The 16,901-nt window shown below is 42.7% G+C and overlaps 1 protein-coding gene across 1 annotated transcript in view; it reads right to left on the reverse strand.

Moving 5' to 3' along the window:
* Nucleotides 1–14,652: 14,652 nt before the first annotated feature.
* Nucleotides 14,653–16,901, reverse strand: part of ZMYM1 (zinc finger MYM-type containing 1) — a 33,278-nt gene continuing 31,029 nt past the window's right edge. Inside the window, exon 9 of the mRNA XM_077844819.1 lies at nucleotides 14,653–15,129. Coding sequence (XP_077700945.1) covers nucleotides 14,938–15,129 — 192 coding nt within the window. The 3' untranslated portion in view covers nucleotides 14,653–14,937. The remainder of the gene's footprint in view (nucleotides 15,130–16,901) is intronic.

A 16,901-nucleotide genomic window follows, 5' to 3' on the forward strand; every position in this document is an offset into this window, starting at 1 on the left:
CTATCATAAATAAAATTTTAAAAAAATTAAAAAAAAAATTATTTAGACACAGCTAGAGAGAGAGAAGCAGAGACCCAGGCAGAGGAGGAAGCAGGCTCCATGCAGGGAGCCCGACGTGGGACTCGATCCCGGGTTTCCAGGATCACACCCCGGGCTGTAGGCGGCACTAAACCGCTGCGCCACCGGAGCTGCCCATCTCTGCTCCTTAAGGCCTGAGTGGGGCCTCCTTCCTCCGCGGCGAACTGGATGATGCCTCCCGGCAGATTGCTATGACAAACGCCCCCTTATTACTCTTACTGCAGGGATCACAGTACCGTGTAGCCTCTTTTCCAGTTTGTTATGCGCAGACTTGGGTCTCCCAAATTCACATGCTGAAGTCTTCCCTTCCAGTACGTAGCAGAATGTGACTGAATTGGAGATCGGGCCTTTAAACGGGTAATTCAGTAGGGTCGTAAGTTTGGGCTCTGAACCTGTCCGTAAGAGACTTAGAAGGACTTACTCTAAGAGTCCTTATGAGAAGAGTAAGAAGAGATACAGGGTCACGTGCCAAGGCCATGTGAGAACACGGTAAAACGATGCCATTAGAAAGCCAAGGAGAGGGATCCCTGGGTGGCGCAGCAGTTTAGCGCCTGCCTTTGGCCCAGGGCGGGATCCTGGAGACCCGGGATCGAATCCCACGTCGGGCTCCCAGTGCATGGAGCCTGCTTCTCCCTCTGCCTATGTCTCTGCCCCTCTCTCTCTCTCTCTCTCTCTCTCTCTCTCTGTGACTATCATAAATAAATAAAAATTAAAAAAAAAAAAAAAAAGAAAGCCAAGAAGAAATCAAACCTGACACCTTGACCGTGGACTTTTGGCCTCCAGAACTGAGAAAATTTATGATGTTTGAGCCATCCAGTCTGGCGTGAAGGTGGTGTGAAGGTAGCCCTAGCAAACGAGTGCACAGTACACAACCAGTGGTTAATATGCGTGGCTGGTTCTCTGGTGCTTTATAGCAGAAGGACGGATCTGGCACCAGTGCTCTGAGGTGGGAGCTGAATCCAACACTGGCTTCACCAGAGGACAGAGCAAGTTGGACCAAGTTCTATTCACACTGGGAAACAGGGATATTTTAAAAACCGTGAATTGATACACAATAAGTAAAGTATAAAACTGGTAAGACTTGACATACACGTACACCACGTAAATCCTCACCACAGTCCAGGTAACGAATGTGTGCATCACCCCCAAATCCTCCTCGAGCCTCTTAGTCATCTGACTGCCCCTTCCCCTGCCTGCCTGTAGCCACCTCTGGTCTGCTTTTTTCTTTTTCTTTTTTTGCTTTTTTCTTTAGTTCACCCTCCCCCCTCTACTTACTGGGAGCTCCTCCCAGATGAACTACGTACTTATGTACCTACCTGGAAGCCCTTGTCTCAGGCTCTGCTGCTGCTTTTTAGGATTTTATTTTTTCATGAGAGGCAGAGAGGCAGAGACACAGGCAGAAGGAGAAGCAGGCTCCATGCAGGGAGCCCGACGTGGGACTCGATCTCAGGACCCTGGGGTCACGGCCTGAACTGAAGGCAGGTGCTCAACTGCTGAACCACCCCAGGCATCCCTCTGTCTTTCACAAATTAAGTCTTCAAAAATAAATAAAAACACTGTTTTGCATGCAACTTGTTCTTTTTGCAACACCTCTTCCTTATCCATGAACGTGTAGGTTTTAAAATCTATAGCACAGTTTTATAGAAATGTAACACTGCCTATTCTTACATGATTGATTTTTTTTTTTAATTTCATTGCTCGTGCTGGGCTCTCCCAGCACCCTGAGATCATGACCCAAGCTGAAGGCAGACGCCCAGACTACTGAGCCACCCAGGCGCCCCTCTTCCATATATTTTTTAAAGTATTTTAGGGAGCGTGCATTGGGGGAGGGGCGGAGGGAGAGAACCCTCAAGTAGACTCCCCGTGGAGTGTGGAGCCCAACGTGGGGCTCCATCCAGGGCCCTGAGATCCTGACCTGAGCCAAAACCAAGAGTCTGGTGCTCACTCGCTGAGCCCCCCAGGCGCCCTGTGGGGTGTCCCATCTTTCTGATTCATGTTGCTCCTACCCTTTATGCCCTCCTGACTTCACCTCACCATCTTTACATTCTCTCACTCCTCCTCTTGTCTCTGCTTTGAGCCTTAATTCCCTCAGGCTCCATGTAGGGAGTCCTGACATACACGGTCTGCTTGCAGTTCTCTTCTACCATTTTCTTTTTCTTCCCTGGACAAAGCTGTTGCCTGTGGTCATTTCTAACTGCCTTCTCTCTTGTGGGTTTTCATCCTCACTTAATACCTTTCCTCTTTCATCTCCTTCTCTCTTGCCCCGCTTTGTTTTTTTCTTATGTTTTATTTTATGCAGCCATTACTTGAGCTTGGTTTTTCTTTCTTCCTCTTTCTTTCTTTCTTTCTTTCTTTCTTTCTTTCTTTCTTTCTTTCTTTCTTTCTTTCTTTCTTTCTTTCTTTTTTCTTTCTTTCTTTCTTTCTTCCTCTCTTCCTTCCTTCCTTCCTTCCTCCCTCCCTCCCTCCCTCCCTCTCTCTCTCTCTCTCTCTCTCTCTCTCTCTTTCTTTCTTTCTTTCTTTCTTTCTTTCTTTCTTTCTTTCTTTTCTTTCTTTCTTCTTTCTTTCTCTTTCTTTCTTTCTTTCTTTTTTTTCTTTCTTCTTTCTTTCTTTTCTTTTTTCTTTCCTTTCTTTTTTCTTTTTCTTTTCTTTTGAGAGAGATAGAGTGTGAGCACAGAGGGAGAGGGAGAAGCTGACCTCCACTGAGCAGGGACCCTGATACGGGCTGAATCCCAGGATCCTGAGATCACGACCTGAGCAGAAGGCAGACATTTAACCGACATTCAGGTGCACCAAGTATGAATTTTTTTTATAGGATAATGAATTCAAATAGTGTCTTCTGTGAATATGAAGTCTCCTACACAATCATATTTTTCTCAATTTGAAGATACTCGAGATCCCAGGAAGTAATCAGCTAATTCCAAAGTAGGATTTATTAGATCTGAATTAAAACTCTTACATTTAATTTTCTTGTAGGAAAAGCCCCTAAATCTTACCCTCTGAGCTCCTTAATAATAATTTAAGGTAGCTTCAGCAAGCTTGTTAGTTCTGTAAGCTAACAAATCAGAAGCAATAAAGTAGAAAAAGGGCTGCTTTGGGGTTCCTGGAGTATGCGACTCGATCTTGAGTTCGTGAGTTCGAGCCCTGTGTTGGGAGTAGAGATTACTTTAAAAAAAAAAGAAAGAAAAGAAAAAGGGCTGATTTAGCATGCTGGTGGTGAAGAGTACCTGCCAAGTGTTTGCTTCTCCCAAGAGGCTCTTCTCTCTGCAGAGAATGTCTTGTTTTCTACCAAGGGAACTTCTATCAGCTCTTAGAGGTTTGCCTCAAGAGCTACACATATCACCACCCCTTATCAGCAAGTGAATCAAGTACATTGCTCCTCTCAATTCCTATACTGCTTTAAACATAGTTCTTATAAAGCATATCAAATTTTTTTTTTTTTTTTTTTTTTTTTTTTTTTTGTGGGGCAGCCCAGGTGGCTCAGCAGTTTAGTGCCGCCTTCAGCCCAGTGCCTGATCCTGGAGACCGGGGATCGAGTCCTACGTCGGGCTCCCCACATGGAGCCTGCTTCTCCCTCTGCCTGTGTCTCTGCCTCTCTCTGTGTGTCTCGAATGAATGAGTGAATGAATAAAATCTTAAAAAGATTTTTTTTGCATGTGAATGTGTGTGTGCAAATGTTTTGAGGTGACCAGATTATACTCCTCTTGTCACTCTCAGCCTAGTACAGTGGCAGGTATTTGTAAGCTCTAATATATATATATAACCAAATAATACAGTAGTCTGGAGCCATTTGTGTTCTGAAGACGGTACTTTCTGCATATGATGACCAGGTTTGTGTAGTATCAACTGTGTAAGATGGGGCAATCTCTAGCACTTTATTTTTTAAGATTTATTTATTTATTTGAGAGAGAACAAGTACAGGGAGGGATAGGGAGAGAATCTTCAAGCAGACTCTGAGCTGAATACAGCTGTTGGAGCTGTTGGAGTCCAACACAGAGCTCAATTCCAGGACCCCTGAGATCATGACCTGAGCCAAAACCAAGAGTCGGACATGTAACCAACTGAGCCACCCCAAGCACCCCTAGTACAGTTTTACAGAACTTATTTTAGATATGAAGATTAAAAAGACTTCCCCTTGTGCCCAAGATGGAGCAAGGAACCAGATTTGCCTTACTGCCTCAAAGAAAACAAATAACCTCAAACCCAGGCAACATATATAAAATAATGTTTGTTTGTTTTTTTTCAAAGCACTGGACAACAGGCAACACACGACAATGCTGAGAGACGAGAGACAAACGGGGAGAAGCTCCTTAGTGTCCCAGCACACCGCCTGGGAAGAGCTTCCAGGCCATGGTGCAGGAGGAGGAACCACGCAGAGGTCAGTGAACTCTGAGTTAGAGATGTAGCTGAGCATCCTAGGTGGTGCGAGTTCATAGGAAAGACAGCCTTACCCAGAGAGACAACCCCAGGTATTGAATAAAAGAAGCAGAAGCAGATAGTCCTTTAGTGTGAAGTTTTTTATGTTAGCCTGGCCTAGGAGTTAGGCTGTGTTTACTGTTTCATGTCGCTGTGGTGTCAGAGGCTAAAATTCCCTTGGTGTCCTTGTTTTTGTTCCCTTGTTGTCTTGGGTGTCCCTAGAGACTCCTTAAATACAGCCTGGGGCTTGGAGCACCTGTTGCTGTAGTCCTCTGCTAGAAGCCAGGAACACAACCAGGTGGTGGTAAGAAGGGGGCGGAGACGAAGCCTTCCATAGCCCCGTGATTAGTCTCCATCAGTGAGCCTGAGTTGGGTGTTCTCCTTCCCCTACGTCTGTTAAGCGTTGGTAAAACCCTAGTCAATTAGACTCTGGCAAAATGGTTTCCCTCGAGGGCAGGCCTTGTTAGTGAGAACAGAGAGATCTGGGAGTATTTTGGTCTGGTTATTTTCCCCCTCCGGCTGGACACACAAGGGGGTCTTTCTCTAGTCTTCCCTTTGAGAACCAGTTGGGGTCCTGGAGGTAAAACTCACAAAAGCATGGAACCTCCTCCTAAGCATGGGGCGGAGGGGGGGGGAGGGCGGGGGGGCTGGACTTTTTTAACTCCTCAGCTTGTCCACAGTTTGAAGTGTTCTGCTGCTTGCTGTTGGCCTCAGCTGCAGGCTTCTCCTCCCTGTAGGTTGGGATTTCGTCTGTCTCTGGTCTGTCTCTCCAGTTTGGGGGCAGCCGTTTGCCCGATGACTTCAACTTTCTGATTAATCTAAGAAAAGCTGTTAAGTGTCACTACATTTAGCTTTTTCTTGTTCTGGGGACATGAGTGTTGATTTCCAAACTCTGCATGTTAGCCTGCAAACTCTGGATGTTTGTAGGGGTCTCCCTCAAGCGTTTCAGCAGAACACCCCTCAGCTCATGTGTGTGAAGGATCTTCCTGAGGCCAAGATAAAGCCATTAGAAAGGATTCGGAAAGAAAAAAAAAAAAAGAAAGAAAGGATTGGGGGTGGGGGGGAGGAAGAAAGGATTCCGGAACAGGGCCTGCCACTCACTCACATACAGCTGAAAATAGTGCCGGGTCCCACCAGCCAGACTAGAAAATCTCATAATTCTCACGGCAAGGTCTTGCCTCAGTTTAATCCGCCCTAGACTGAGCACTACCTCAGACCACCAGACAAATTATGAAAGCAGAAACAAAAAGGATCAAACGATTTACAAGTAACTTAGCAAAGATCAGAGGTTTTTATAAAAGCAACAAAGATCACAATTTCTGCCATTCAGTTGATGATTGCTAGGCACGGAAAGGAGGAAAATATGACCCAGGTTGAAAAAAGTCCTCAATGAAGATGCACACGCACGTAGAGCTCACATATATTATGATTTTAAATCCTAACAGCAACTTATCCTGGTAGATTCTGTTTTCTTTCTCTTACAAAAGAGGAGTGTTCAGTGACTTGCCTGAGGCTGCCCTGCTAACATGTTCCGGAATTATGATCCAAACCCTGCCCAGATGGCCCGAGCTGGAGCTTCTTGCAGTACACTGTACTATTCCCTACATCTCTGCCCTCTGGCCCTTTCTGAATGAGAGCTGACGAAAGAAGGCACACTCTCCTCTTGTTTGGCTTCAGCTGGGAATGTGTGTGTCTACACATGTCCACATGTCCTCAAAGGGCTGTGAGAAAGTCGGACTATTGATTTTTGAATTACAAATAAATTTTAAGAAGTAAGTGAACTGGCAAATATGAAATCCATGAATCGTCCTTAAAATAGCATGTTTTCAAGATTCATCCATGTTCTAGTATGTTCCACTATTTCATTTTTTACCAAGGCTAAATACTACTCCATGGTATGGATATACCAATTTTATCTGTTTATCAGCTGATAGACATTTCAGTTGTTTCTACTTTTTAGCTATTATGAATAGTGATGCTATGAACATTCACATACAAGTTTTCTGTGTGAACTGTGTTTTCAGTTCTTTTGGGTCTATAACTAGAAGTGCGATTCCTCAGGCATATGGTAACTTTTTTTTTTTAAGATTTTATTTATTTATTCATGAGAGACACACAGAGACACACACAGAGACACAGGCAGAGGAAGAAGCAGGCTCCATGCAGGGAGCCTGATGTGGGACTCGATCCCGGGTGTCCAGGATCACACCCTGGGCTGAAGGCAGGTGCTAAACTGCTGAGCCACCCGGGCTGTCCCTCTTTTAAAATTTAAAATTTGTAAAGAAAAAAAAAATTATGATTTGTATTTATTTATTTATTTATTTATTTATTTATTTTTATTATTTATTTATGATAGGCACACAGTGAGAGAGAGAGCAGAGACACAGGCAGAGGGAGAAGCAGGCTCCATGCACCGGGAGCCCGACATGGGACTCGATCCCGGGTCTCCAGGATCACGCCCTGGGCCAAAGGCAGGCGCTAAACCACTGCGCCACTCAGGGATTCCTTTTGTTGTATATTTTTTAAAAAGTCATTCTGCTGGGGCACCTAGCTGGCTCAGTCAGGTAAGTGCCCGACTCTTGATTTCAGCTCAGGTAATGGTCTCGGAGCTGTGGGATTGAGTCCTGCATCATGCTCTGTGCTCAGCATGGAGTCTGCATGTCTCTCTCCCTCTGCTCCTCTCCCTGCACACTCTCTCTCTCAAATAAATAAATAAACAAATAAATAAAATCTAAAAAAAAAAAGAAAAAAGCCATTCTGGGGCACTCCAGTGGCCCAGTTGTTTAAGCATCTGACTCTTGGTTTTTGCCTCAGGTTGTGATATCCGGTTTGTGAGACAAAGCTCCATGTTGGCTCCACACTCAGAAATGATTCTACTCAGGATTCTCTCTTCCTCTCCTCCTTCCCCCCTCATATGTGCTCTCTCTTTCCCTCAAAAATAAATGAGTAAATCTTAAAAAAATGTATTAAAAAGAAAAAGCCATTGTGTCAATCTCTGTCATTTTGTCGGAGAGTTTAGATCATTTATATTTAAAGTAATCTAGAAAACCATTTTCAGCTTGCTTACTTCCTTTCCCATCTTCCTAGAAAATGTGGCCTGTGTAAATATGGGAGTAGAATCAATAGTCAACACCATTTCCTAGAAATAATGTAAAAATGGATGAAATTATGTAAATAAAAGTTTACTTTTGGGATGCTTGGGTGGCTCAGCAGTTGAGCATCTGCCTTTGGCTCAGGGCATGATCCTGGAGTCCTGGGATTGGGTCCCATGTCAGGCTTTCTGCAGGGAGCCTGCTTCTCCCTCTGCCTGTGTCTGCCTCCTTCTGTGTCTCTCATGAATAAATAAAATCCTTAGAAAAAAAAAAAAGCTTACTTTTTCATTTTCTTCCTTTTTAATGTTTCCAGTAGATGGTAAGCACTCAAAATGGTACTTAAGGGGCACGGCTGGGTGGCTCAGTCAGTTAAGTGCCTGACTCTTAAATTCAGCTCAGGTTATCATCTTGAGGTTGTGAGATCAAGGCCCATGTGGGGCTCCATGCTCAGTGCGGAGTCTGCTTGAGATTCTTTCTCTCCCTCTCCCCGTACCCCTCCCCCCCTCACTTTGGCACTCTCTCATGATCTAAAATAAATAAATAAATCTTAAAAAAATAAATAAGATGGGACTTAATACTGATAACTGTAAGATGTCATTGCAAATATCCTAATTCCTTTGCCCTACTTTTGATTAATTGAACTCATTTGGCAAAAATCAAAATGATCTCAAATCCAATTCTCCATCTAATCCATACATATTGACTGCTTTAAATTCTGCTTACGAATCTCTAGGGATTCCTCTTTCTTGCCCAGCAATCACAGTTTTTTCTTTAAAAAAAAATTTTTTATTTATTTATTCATGAGAGACATAGAGGCAGAGACACAGGCAGAGGGAGAAGCAGGCTCCCTGCAGGAACCCCGTTGTGGGACTCGATTCCAGAACCCCGGAATCATGCCCTAAGCAGAAGGCAGATGGTCAACCACTGAGCCACCCAGGTGTCTCACAGTTTTTTCTTTAATCTACTTAATATTTTTTTAAAGATTTATTTATTTATTTATGATAGACAGAGAGAGAGAGAGAGAGACAGAGACACAGGCAGAGGGAGAAGCAGGCTCCATGCAGGGAGCCTGACGTGGGACTCAATCCTGAGACTCCAGGATCGTGCCCTGGGTCAAAGGCAGGCGCCAAACCGCTGAGCCACCCAGGGATCCCCCTAATCTACTTAATATTATATCCTTTCTATTCACATGTCTAATGCTTTTTCTTTCATCTTCACATTCAGCAGATAACCTTACTTCCTATTTCACTGAGAAAACAGAAGCACTCAGAAGTTCCACAAGCTTCTACAGTCCTATCTCCTGACCTACCCACAGCTGTACCTGCATATTCCTTTTCTACTGTTAAAATGGATGAACTGTCCATATTTCTAAGGCCAAGTCCTCCATTTGTGAACTAGATCCCTTCTCAAAGACATGACTGCAGCAAATCTTTTTCTTTTCTACACATTATTTAGCATTTTCAAAGATAATATATATTTTCGGGCAGCCCCAGTGGCCCAGGGGTTTAGTGCCGCCTTCAACCCAGGGTGTGATCCTGGAGATCTGGGATCGAGTCCCACGTCGGGCTCCCTGCATGGAGCCTACTTCTCCCTCTGCCTGTGTCTCTGCCTCTCTCTCTCTGTATCTCTTATGAATAAATAAATAAATAAATAAATAAATAAATAAATAAATAAATTTTAAAAATGATAATATATTTTAAATATGTGCTTAGTTATGGTTTATCACCTCCCATTAGAATGCAAGCTCCACATGAAGTAGGATTTTATGCTATTCAATGATATATTCTCAGTAGCTATCTGTACATATTAGGTATGCTCAGTAAATATTTTTTTGTGTGCTTATTTGACAATATTGTCTAGTATTTTATTTTTTTTATTTTTATTTTTATTTATTTATGATAGTCACAGAGAGAGAAAGAGAGAGAGGCAGAGACATAGGCAGAGGGAGAAGCAGGCTCCATGCACCAGGAGCCCGATGTGGGATTCAATCCCGGGTCTCCAGGATCGCGCCCTGGGCCAAAGGCAGGCGCCAAACCGATGCGCCACCCAGGGATCCCATATTGTCTACTATTTTAAAAGTTAATACCTCCAGAATAAGAATGGAAAAGAAAGGGGTGCCTGGGTGGCTCAGTGGTTGATCATCTGCCTTTGGCTGAAGTCGTGATCCAGGGTCCTGGGATCAAGTCCCACACTGGGTTCTGCAGCAGGGAGCCTGCTTCTCCGTCCGCCTGTGTCTCCGCCTCTCTCTGTCTCTCTCATGAATAAATAAATAAAATCTTAGGGATGCCTGGGTAACTCAGTGGTTGAACATCTGCCTTCAGCTCAGAGCATGGTCCTGGGCCGGGGATTGAGTCCCTCATCGGGCTCCCTGTGAGAAGCCTGCTTCTTCCTCTGTCTTTGTCTCTGCCTCTCTCTGTCTTTCATGAATAAATAAAATCTTAAAAAAATAAAATCTCAAAAAAAAAAAAAAGATTTAAAAAGAAACACACTAGTTAGAAATGAATAAATTGTCCTTATCTGCAAATGACAAGGTCTATGTAGAAAATCTCAGAGATTTTTACCAAAAACTTCCTAGAATAAAGTGAGTTTAGCAAGTTTGTAGGATAAATATATAAAACCCCAAAGCATTTTTAAATTTTTATTTTTTTTAAAGATTTGTTTATTTATCCATAAGAGACACACACAGAGAGGCAGAGATACAGGCGGAGGGAGAAGCAGGCTTTCCACAAGGAGCCGGATGTGGTATTCAATCCGGCACCCTGGGATCACGCCCTGAGCCGAAGGCAGGTGCCCAACCGCTGAGCCACCCAGGTGTCCCCAAAGCATTTTTTTATACGAACAATGAAAACATTGAAACCAAAATGAAAAACAGTACCACCCACAATTTTTCAAACTAAAATGGATTTTTCTTTCTCTCTCTCCTCTTGTGTTTCCCTTTCTTTCTCTTTCTTTATCCTTCCTTCTCCCCCCTACCCCTTGCCTAATTGTTCTGTCTAGGATTCCTAGTACAATGTTGAGTAGCAGTGGTGAAAGTGAGCATTCTTACCTTGTTTCTGAACTTGAAAGCTTTCCATTAAGTGTAATGTTAGCTGGTGTGTGTGTATATATTTTAATAAATGCTCTTTGTCATGTTAAGGAAGTTTCCTTCTATTTCTAGTTTGCTGAGTGTCTGTGCCTTTTTTTTTTTTTTTTCTGACAAAGATGTAAAAAGTTCAATGGAAGAAGGTTAGCCTTTCAAAAAATGATACTGGAACAAATGGATATCCATAGGGGAAAAAAAGGAATTCGGACCTAAATACAAATATTAACTAAAAATATTTCACAAACTTAAATATAAAATGTAAGAGTATAAAATTTTTATAAGCAAAAATATAGGAGAAAATCTTTGGATCTAGGGCCTGGTAAAGAGCACTTTGACACCAAAAGCACAATCCATGAATGGAAAAATTAAGGACTATATGTAGCATATATAAAGAATTCTCGGGATCCTTGGGTGGCACAGCGGTTTAGCGCCTGCCTTTGGCCCAGGGCGCGATCCTGGAGACCCGGGATTGAATCCCACGTCGGTGCATGGAGCCTGCTTCTCCCTCTGCCTATGTCTCTGCCTCTCTCTCTCTCTCTGTGTGACTATCATAAATAAATAAAAATTAAAAAAAAAAAAAAAAGAATTCTCAGGGCAGCCTGGGTGGCTCAGTGGTTTAGTGCCACCTTCAGTCCAGGGTGTGATCCCGGGGACCCGGGATTGAGTCCCACATTGGGCTCCCTGCATGGAGCCTGCTTCTCCCTCTGCCTGTGTCTCTACCTCTCTTTCTCTGTGTCTCTATGAATAAATAAATAAAATCTTTAAAAAAAACCCAGAATTCCCAAAGCTCAGCAATGAAAACAATCAAATTTGAACAGGCAAAAGACATGAACAGACATTTCATCAAATATCCATATGCAAATGTTTTAACATCATTACCCTCAGGGATATGCAAATTAAAATGATATAACAAAAAAAATAAAATGATATAACTACACACCTATCAGAATGTCTAAAATACAAAGTTGTGACAACACCAAATGTTGTTGAGGATGCAGAGAAACTGGATCACTCATATTGCTGGTTGGACTATAAAATGTATAATCACTCTGGAAAAAGTTTGGCAGTTTTTTATAAAACTAAACACATAGTTACCCTGCAATACAGTGTTGTACTCTTGGGTATTTAGACTCGAAAAATAAAAAACTTATGCTCACACAAAAACACGTATACAAATGTTCAAAGTGGCATTTATTTCTTAATAATCCAAAACAGGAAAAAATCCAAATGTCCTTCAATGCAAGGGTTGTTACACAAACGGTGGTAAATTAATAGCACTACTCAGGCATAAATAGGAACAAACTGTTGATAGACAAAGTAACTTGGACAGATTTTAAGGATATTATGTCAAATGAAAAAAGACAACCCTGAAGGCTACATACTGTATGATTACATTCATTCTTGAAAGGACAAAATTATAGAGATGGTTAATGGATTAGTAGTTGTCAATGGTTAGGGACAGGAGAAGGGAGAGTGGAAGGTGGATGTATTTATAAAAGTGTGTCATTTGAGGATTGTTGTATTGACAGAACTGTTTTGTATCTTGATTACAGTGTTACAAGAAGGGATACATGATAAAACCGCAGACACACAGGTACATGAAAAACTGGTATAGCTAAATAACCTTGATAGAGTGTATCAATGTTTGATTTCCCATTGTGATCCTGTATTACGGTTATGCAAGATGTTACCACAGGGAAAACTGGGTGAAAGATATGTGTGATCTCTATTATTTCCTATAGCTTAATCTGAGTCTATAGTTATCTAAATCCAGTCTAATTTTAAAATATTTTGTAAAATTAATAGTTGGTAGATTTCTGATATTTTTGGGAGCAGTGCTCCTAGTATTTTAATTATCGGCTAGATCTATACATATATATTAATACTAACATAACCTATATTTCATTAACAAGATTAACTTTTTATTCTAATTTTGCCTATTTAAAATCAGGTACAAGGGGCACCTGGGCTGCTCAGTTGGTTAAACATCTGACCCTTGACCTCAGCTCAGGTCTTGATCTCATGGTCTTGAGTTCAAGCCCCACTCCATGCTGGGTGTGAAGTCTACTTAGAAAAACAAAAGAAAACAAAATAAAATCAAATCGAGTGCAAATATTAAAGCCTTATCAACAATTTTATAGTGTTTAGTGATATTACTTTCTTAATATATTATTTTGTTATGTTTCATTAATAAGTTTTCTAATATTGAAACACCTTTACATTCCTGGCATAAATTATAATTGGTAGTAGTTCATCACTTAAAAAATTTTGTTAAAAAAATAAAAATAAAAAATAATTTTGTTATACCCAGGTGCATGGTGTCTCAGTTGGTTGAGTGTCTGCCTTTGGCTTGGGTCGTGATCCTGGGATTGGGCCTCATGTTGGGCCCCCTGCTCTCCATTGCCTCTCCTCCAGCTCATGTTTTCTCTCACTCTTTCAAATAAATATATAAAATCTTTTTTAAAAAAAATTTTAAAATAAAAGTTTTCTTTTTTTTTTTAAATTTATGATAGTCACAGAGAGAGAGAGAGAGAGAGAGAGAGAGGCAGAGACATAGGCAGAGGGAGAAGCAGGCTCCACGCACCGGGAGCCCGATGTGGGATTCGATCCCCGGTCTCCAGGATCGCGCCCTGGGTCAAAGGCAGGCGCCAAACCGCTGCGCCACCCAGGGATCCCAAAATAAAAGTTTTCATTTCAGAAAACTTCACGTACAAAAGTTGAGTAACCATATGAGTCCCTATGTACACATCACCTAGATTCAACAACTATGAAATCATGGCCAATTGTTTCATCTCAACCCTCACATACTCCTCCTCCATTGAACTATTTTGAAGTTCCAGATTTCATATAATTTTATCTACTAAAAGACAGTGACTTTTTAAAAATCACATAAGCAAAAAAAAAAAAAAAAAAAAGGGGGGGATCTCTGGGTGGCTCAGCGGTTGGGCGCCTGCCTTCTGCTCAGGGCGTGATCCTGGAGACACTGGATCGAGACCCTGGATCGAGTCCTGCATCGGGCTCCCTGCATGGAGCCTGCTTCTCCCTCCATCTATGTCTCTGCCTCTCTCCCTCTCTCATGAATAAATAAAATCTTAAAAAAAAAAAAAATCACATGAGCACAAATGTCACTATTATACCCTTATAGGCTATTTCTTTTTTTATTATTTATTTTTTAATTTATGATAGAGAGAGAGAGAGAGGCAGAGACACAGGCAGAGGGAGAAGCAGGCTCCATGCACCGGGAGCCCGACGTGGGATTCGATCCCGGGTCTCCAGGATCGTGCCCTGGGCCAAGGCAGGCGCTAAACCGCTGTGCCACCCAGGGATCCCCCTATTATACCCTTATAATCAACAATTCTTGAATATAGGGACACCTGGGTGGCTCAGTGGTTGAGCGACTGCCTTTGGCTCAGGGTGTGATCCCGGGGTCCTGGGATTGAGTCCCCCATCGGGCTTTCTGCAGGGACCCTGCTTCTCCCTCTGCCCGGGTCTCTGCCTGTGTCCCTCATGAATAAATAAATAAAATCTTAAAAAAAACCACAATTCTTAAATATTATCAAATATCCAGTGTTCACATTTGTTTCAAGTGGGATCCAAACAAGATGTGCGTACTGCAATTCATTGACATGACTCCTACTTCTAAGTTTATAGAATCTTCTGTCATTTTAGTTTTTCCTTTTTAGGTCTTTATTAAAGTGTTTGTCCTGTGTAGTCTCTCAGGATTTGGATTTTGCTGGTTACGTCCCAATCATGTTTAATAGGTTAATATGTTCCTCTGACCCCATCTTTCCAGAAATGAGCAGTTAGGTCTAGGGTCTTTGTGGTGGCAGCAGTAGTCACGGATGATCACTGTCTAGGCACATTAATTCAGATGAGTGATATTCTAATTTTATTATTCCTTCTTAATACTTGTAAAACTACCACCCTTGTATTAATGGCCCTCCAATCAAGTTGTTATCCGACACTCATTCTCTGGTAGATTCCTCAGGTCCAGGGATCCTGGAAACAATGTTCTATGAGTTTGCATATTGATGATAGTTTGCTTGTGGCTTTATACTTGAGTCAATTTTGTTGGGCATGTGGGTGGCTCAGTCAGTCAAGTGTCTGCCTTCAGCTGAGGTCACAGTCCCGGGGTCCTGGGACCGAGCCCTGCATTGGGTGCCCTGCTCGGTGCAGTCTGCTTCTCCCTCTCCCTGCTTGTGCTTTCTCCCACATTCTCTCTCTCTTTTTAAGTCAATTTCGTTGGAATATAAAATCCTGAATAAGTTTATGTTACTTCATTGTCTTCTGGCACAGAATGTCATTATTAGGGCAGTCCTGGTGGCTCAGTGGTTGAGTGCCTTCGGCCCAGGGCGTGATCCTGGAGACCCGGGATAGAGTCCCACGTCGGGCTCCCTGCATGGAGCCTGCTTCTCCCTCTGCCTGTGTCTCTGCTTCTCTCTGTCTCTCATGAATAAATAAAATCTTAAAAAAAAAAAAAAAAAAGAACATTATTATTATGAGGGACACCTGGGTGGCTCAGTGGTTGAGTACCTTTGGCCCAGGGTGTGATCCCAGGGTCCTGGGATCAAGTCCCACGTCAGGCTCCCTGCAGGGAGCCTGCTTCTCCCTCTGCCTGTGTCTCTGTCTCTCTCTCTGCATCTCTCATGAATAAAATCCTTAAAAATAAGTGTCATTATGAAAAACTATGAAAATAATCAGATTTACCTTCCTTTATAAGTGACTTCGCTTTTTAGCCTGGATTCTCTCTTTTTTTTTTTTAATGATAGTTACACACAGAGAGAGAGAGGCAGAGACACAGGCGCTAAACCGCTGCACCACCCAGGGATCCCTAGCCTGGATTCTCAAAGGAATTTTTTTCTTTAAACAAAAAATTTTTTTTGGCCATGACTATTCTGGGTCACGTTCTTAAGCATACAGCTTATCTTTTCAATACATAGTCTTTTTCTTTTTTTATAGATTTGAGAGCGAGTGTCAGAAGGGACAGAGGGAGAGAGAACCTCAAGCTGACTCCCCAGAGTCCAACGCCCCATCGCATGATGCTGAGATCATGACCTGAGCTGATACCAGGTGTCACTCAACCGCCTGAACCACCCATGGGCCCCAATACATCAAGTCTTTCAATTTCAGGCAAGCTCCTTTGATTTACAGAGTATTCGTTAGGGTCCAGTGAGGACAGAGAAGCCATATTAGTTATCTGAGCAGAGGGACTATGAAAACAAATGAACAAGTAAGAGGTAAGTAGGTTACTGAAAGAATAAAAAGAAAACACCAAAACGTCATAGAAGCAAATTAAATTCTCAGGGATGAGAGAACGAAATAAAGGAGATAGGAATTAAAATTTAGAGGGACCTCATGGAGCTGAAAGTCGGACCTCTGAGGAAGGATGCTGGTGCTGCTGGTGGCCCTGAGACCTAGATCCCCGCAGTCACGCTAGCGTCTCAGGACATGATCAAAGCAGTTCCGTAGGTGTTGTGAAAACTGCAACTGTGTTCAGTTCCTGCTCGGGAGGGAGGAAGCGCTCTCACAGTGAAGCAGCACTGTTGGAATGATGCTCACAACCACGCACCTACATAAAGCCCAGGAAGCACACAGGAAGGAACAAATCCCTTCTCCCTCAGGCTTGGCACCGTCCTCCAGTGTCCCCTATGGAACAGGCTGGAGAACTGCTGTGGTTCGGAGATCCAGCTTTATCATCCACAAAGCAGACAGAATGGTGGGTGTGGAGCTGAGGCAAAATCTGTTTTTTTTTTTTTTTTTTAAGTTTATTTATCCACGACACACACACAGGCAGAGGGAGAAGCAGGCTCAATGCAGGGAGCCTGATGTGGGACTCAATCCCAGGACCCCAGGATCACACCCTGGGCTGAAGGCAGGTGCTCAACCGCTGAGCCACCCAGGTGTCCCAAGACAAAATCTTAGTAACTGGCATCCGGTTTTTACTATTTGTTCTTTTCTATCGCTTTGGATTACTGTGTAGCTTTCGATGTTCTTTTCCGTTGCCTCAATTTTTCTGAAGATTCCTTTTATATGGATATCAAGTCTTCTGTATTTGGTAACACTGTCTCTTGAATCCTTGCAGTCTCTTGTTTTGATGGGAAACATTTCCTTCCTTCCCATTCTGTTTCTTAGGGATTATCAGTCGTCTTACTCACATTGGAGTCCCTTCTAGTTTAGTTTTCACAGTTTTTTCTTTTTAAAGTAGGCTCCGTGCCCAGTGTAGAGCCCAGCGCAGG

The sequence above is a fragment of the Canis aureus genome, chromosome 13 (assembly GCF_053574225.1).
Source record: "Canis aureus isolate CA01 chromosome 13, VMU_Caureus_v.1.0, whole genome shotgun sequence".
In the NCBI taxonomy this organism is placed as follows: Eukaryota; Metazoa; Chordata; class Mammalia; order Carnivora; family Canidae; genus Canis; species Canis aureus.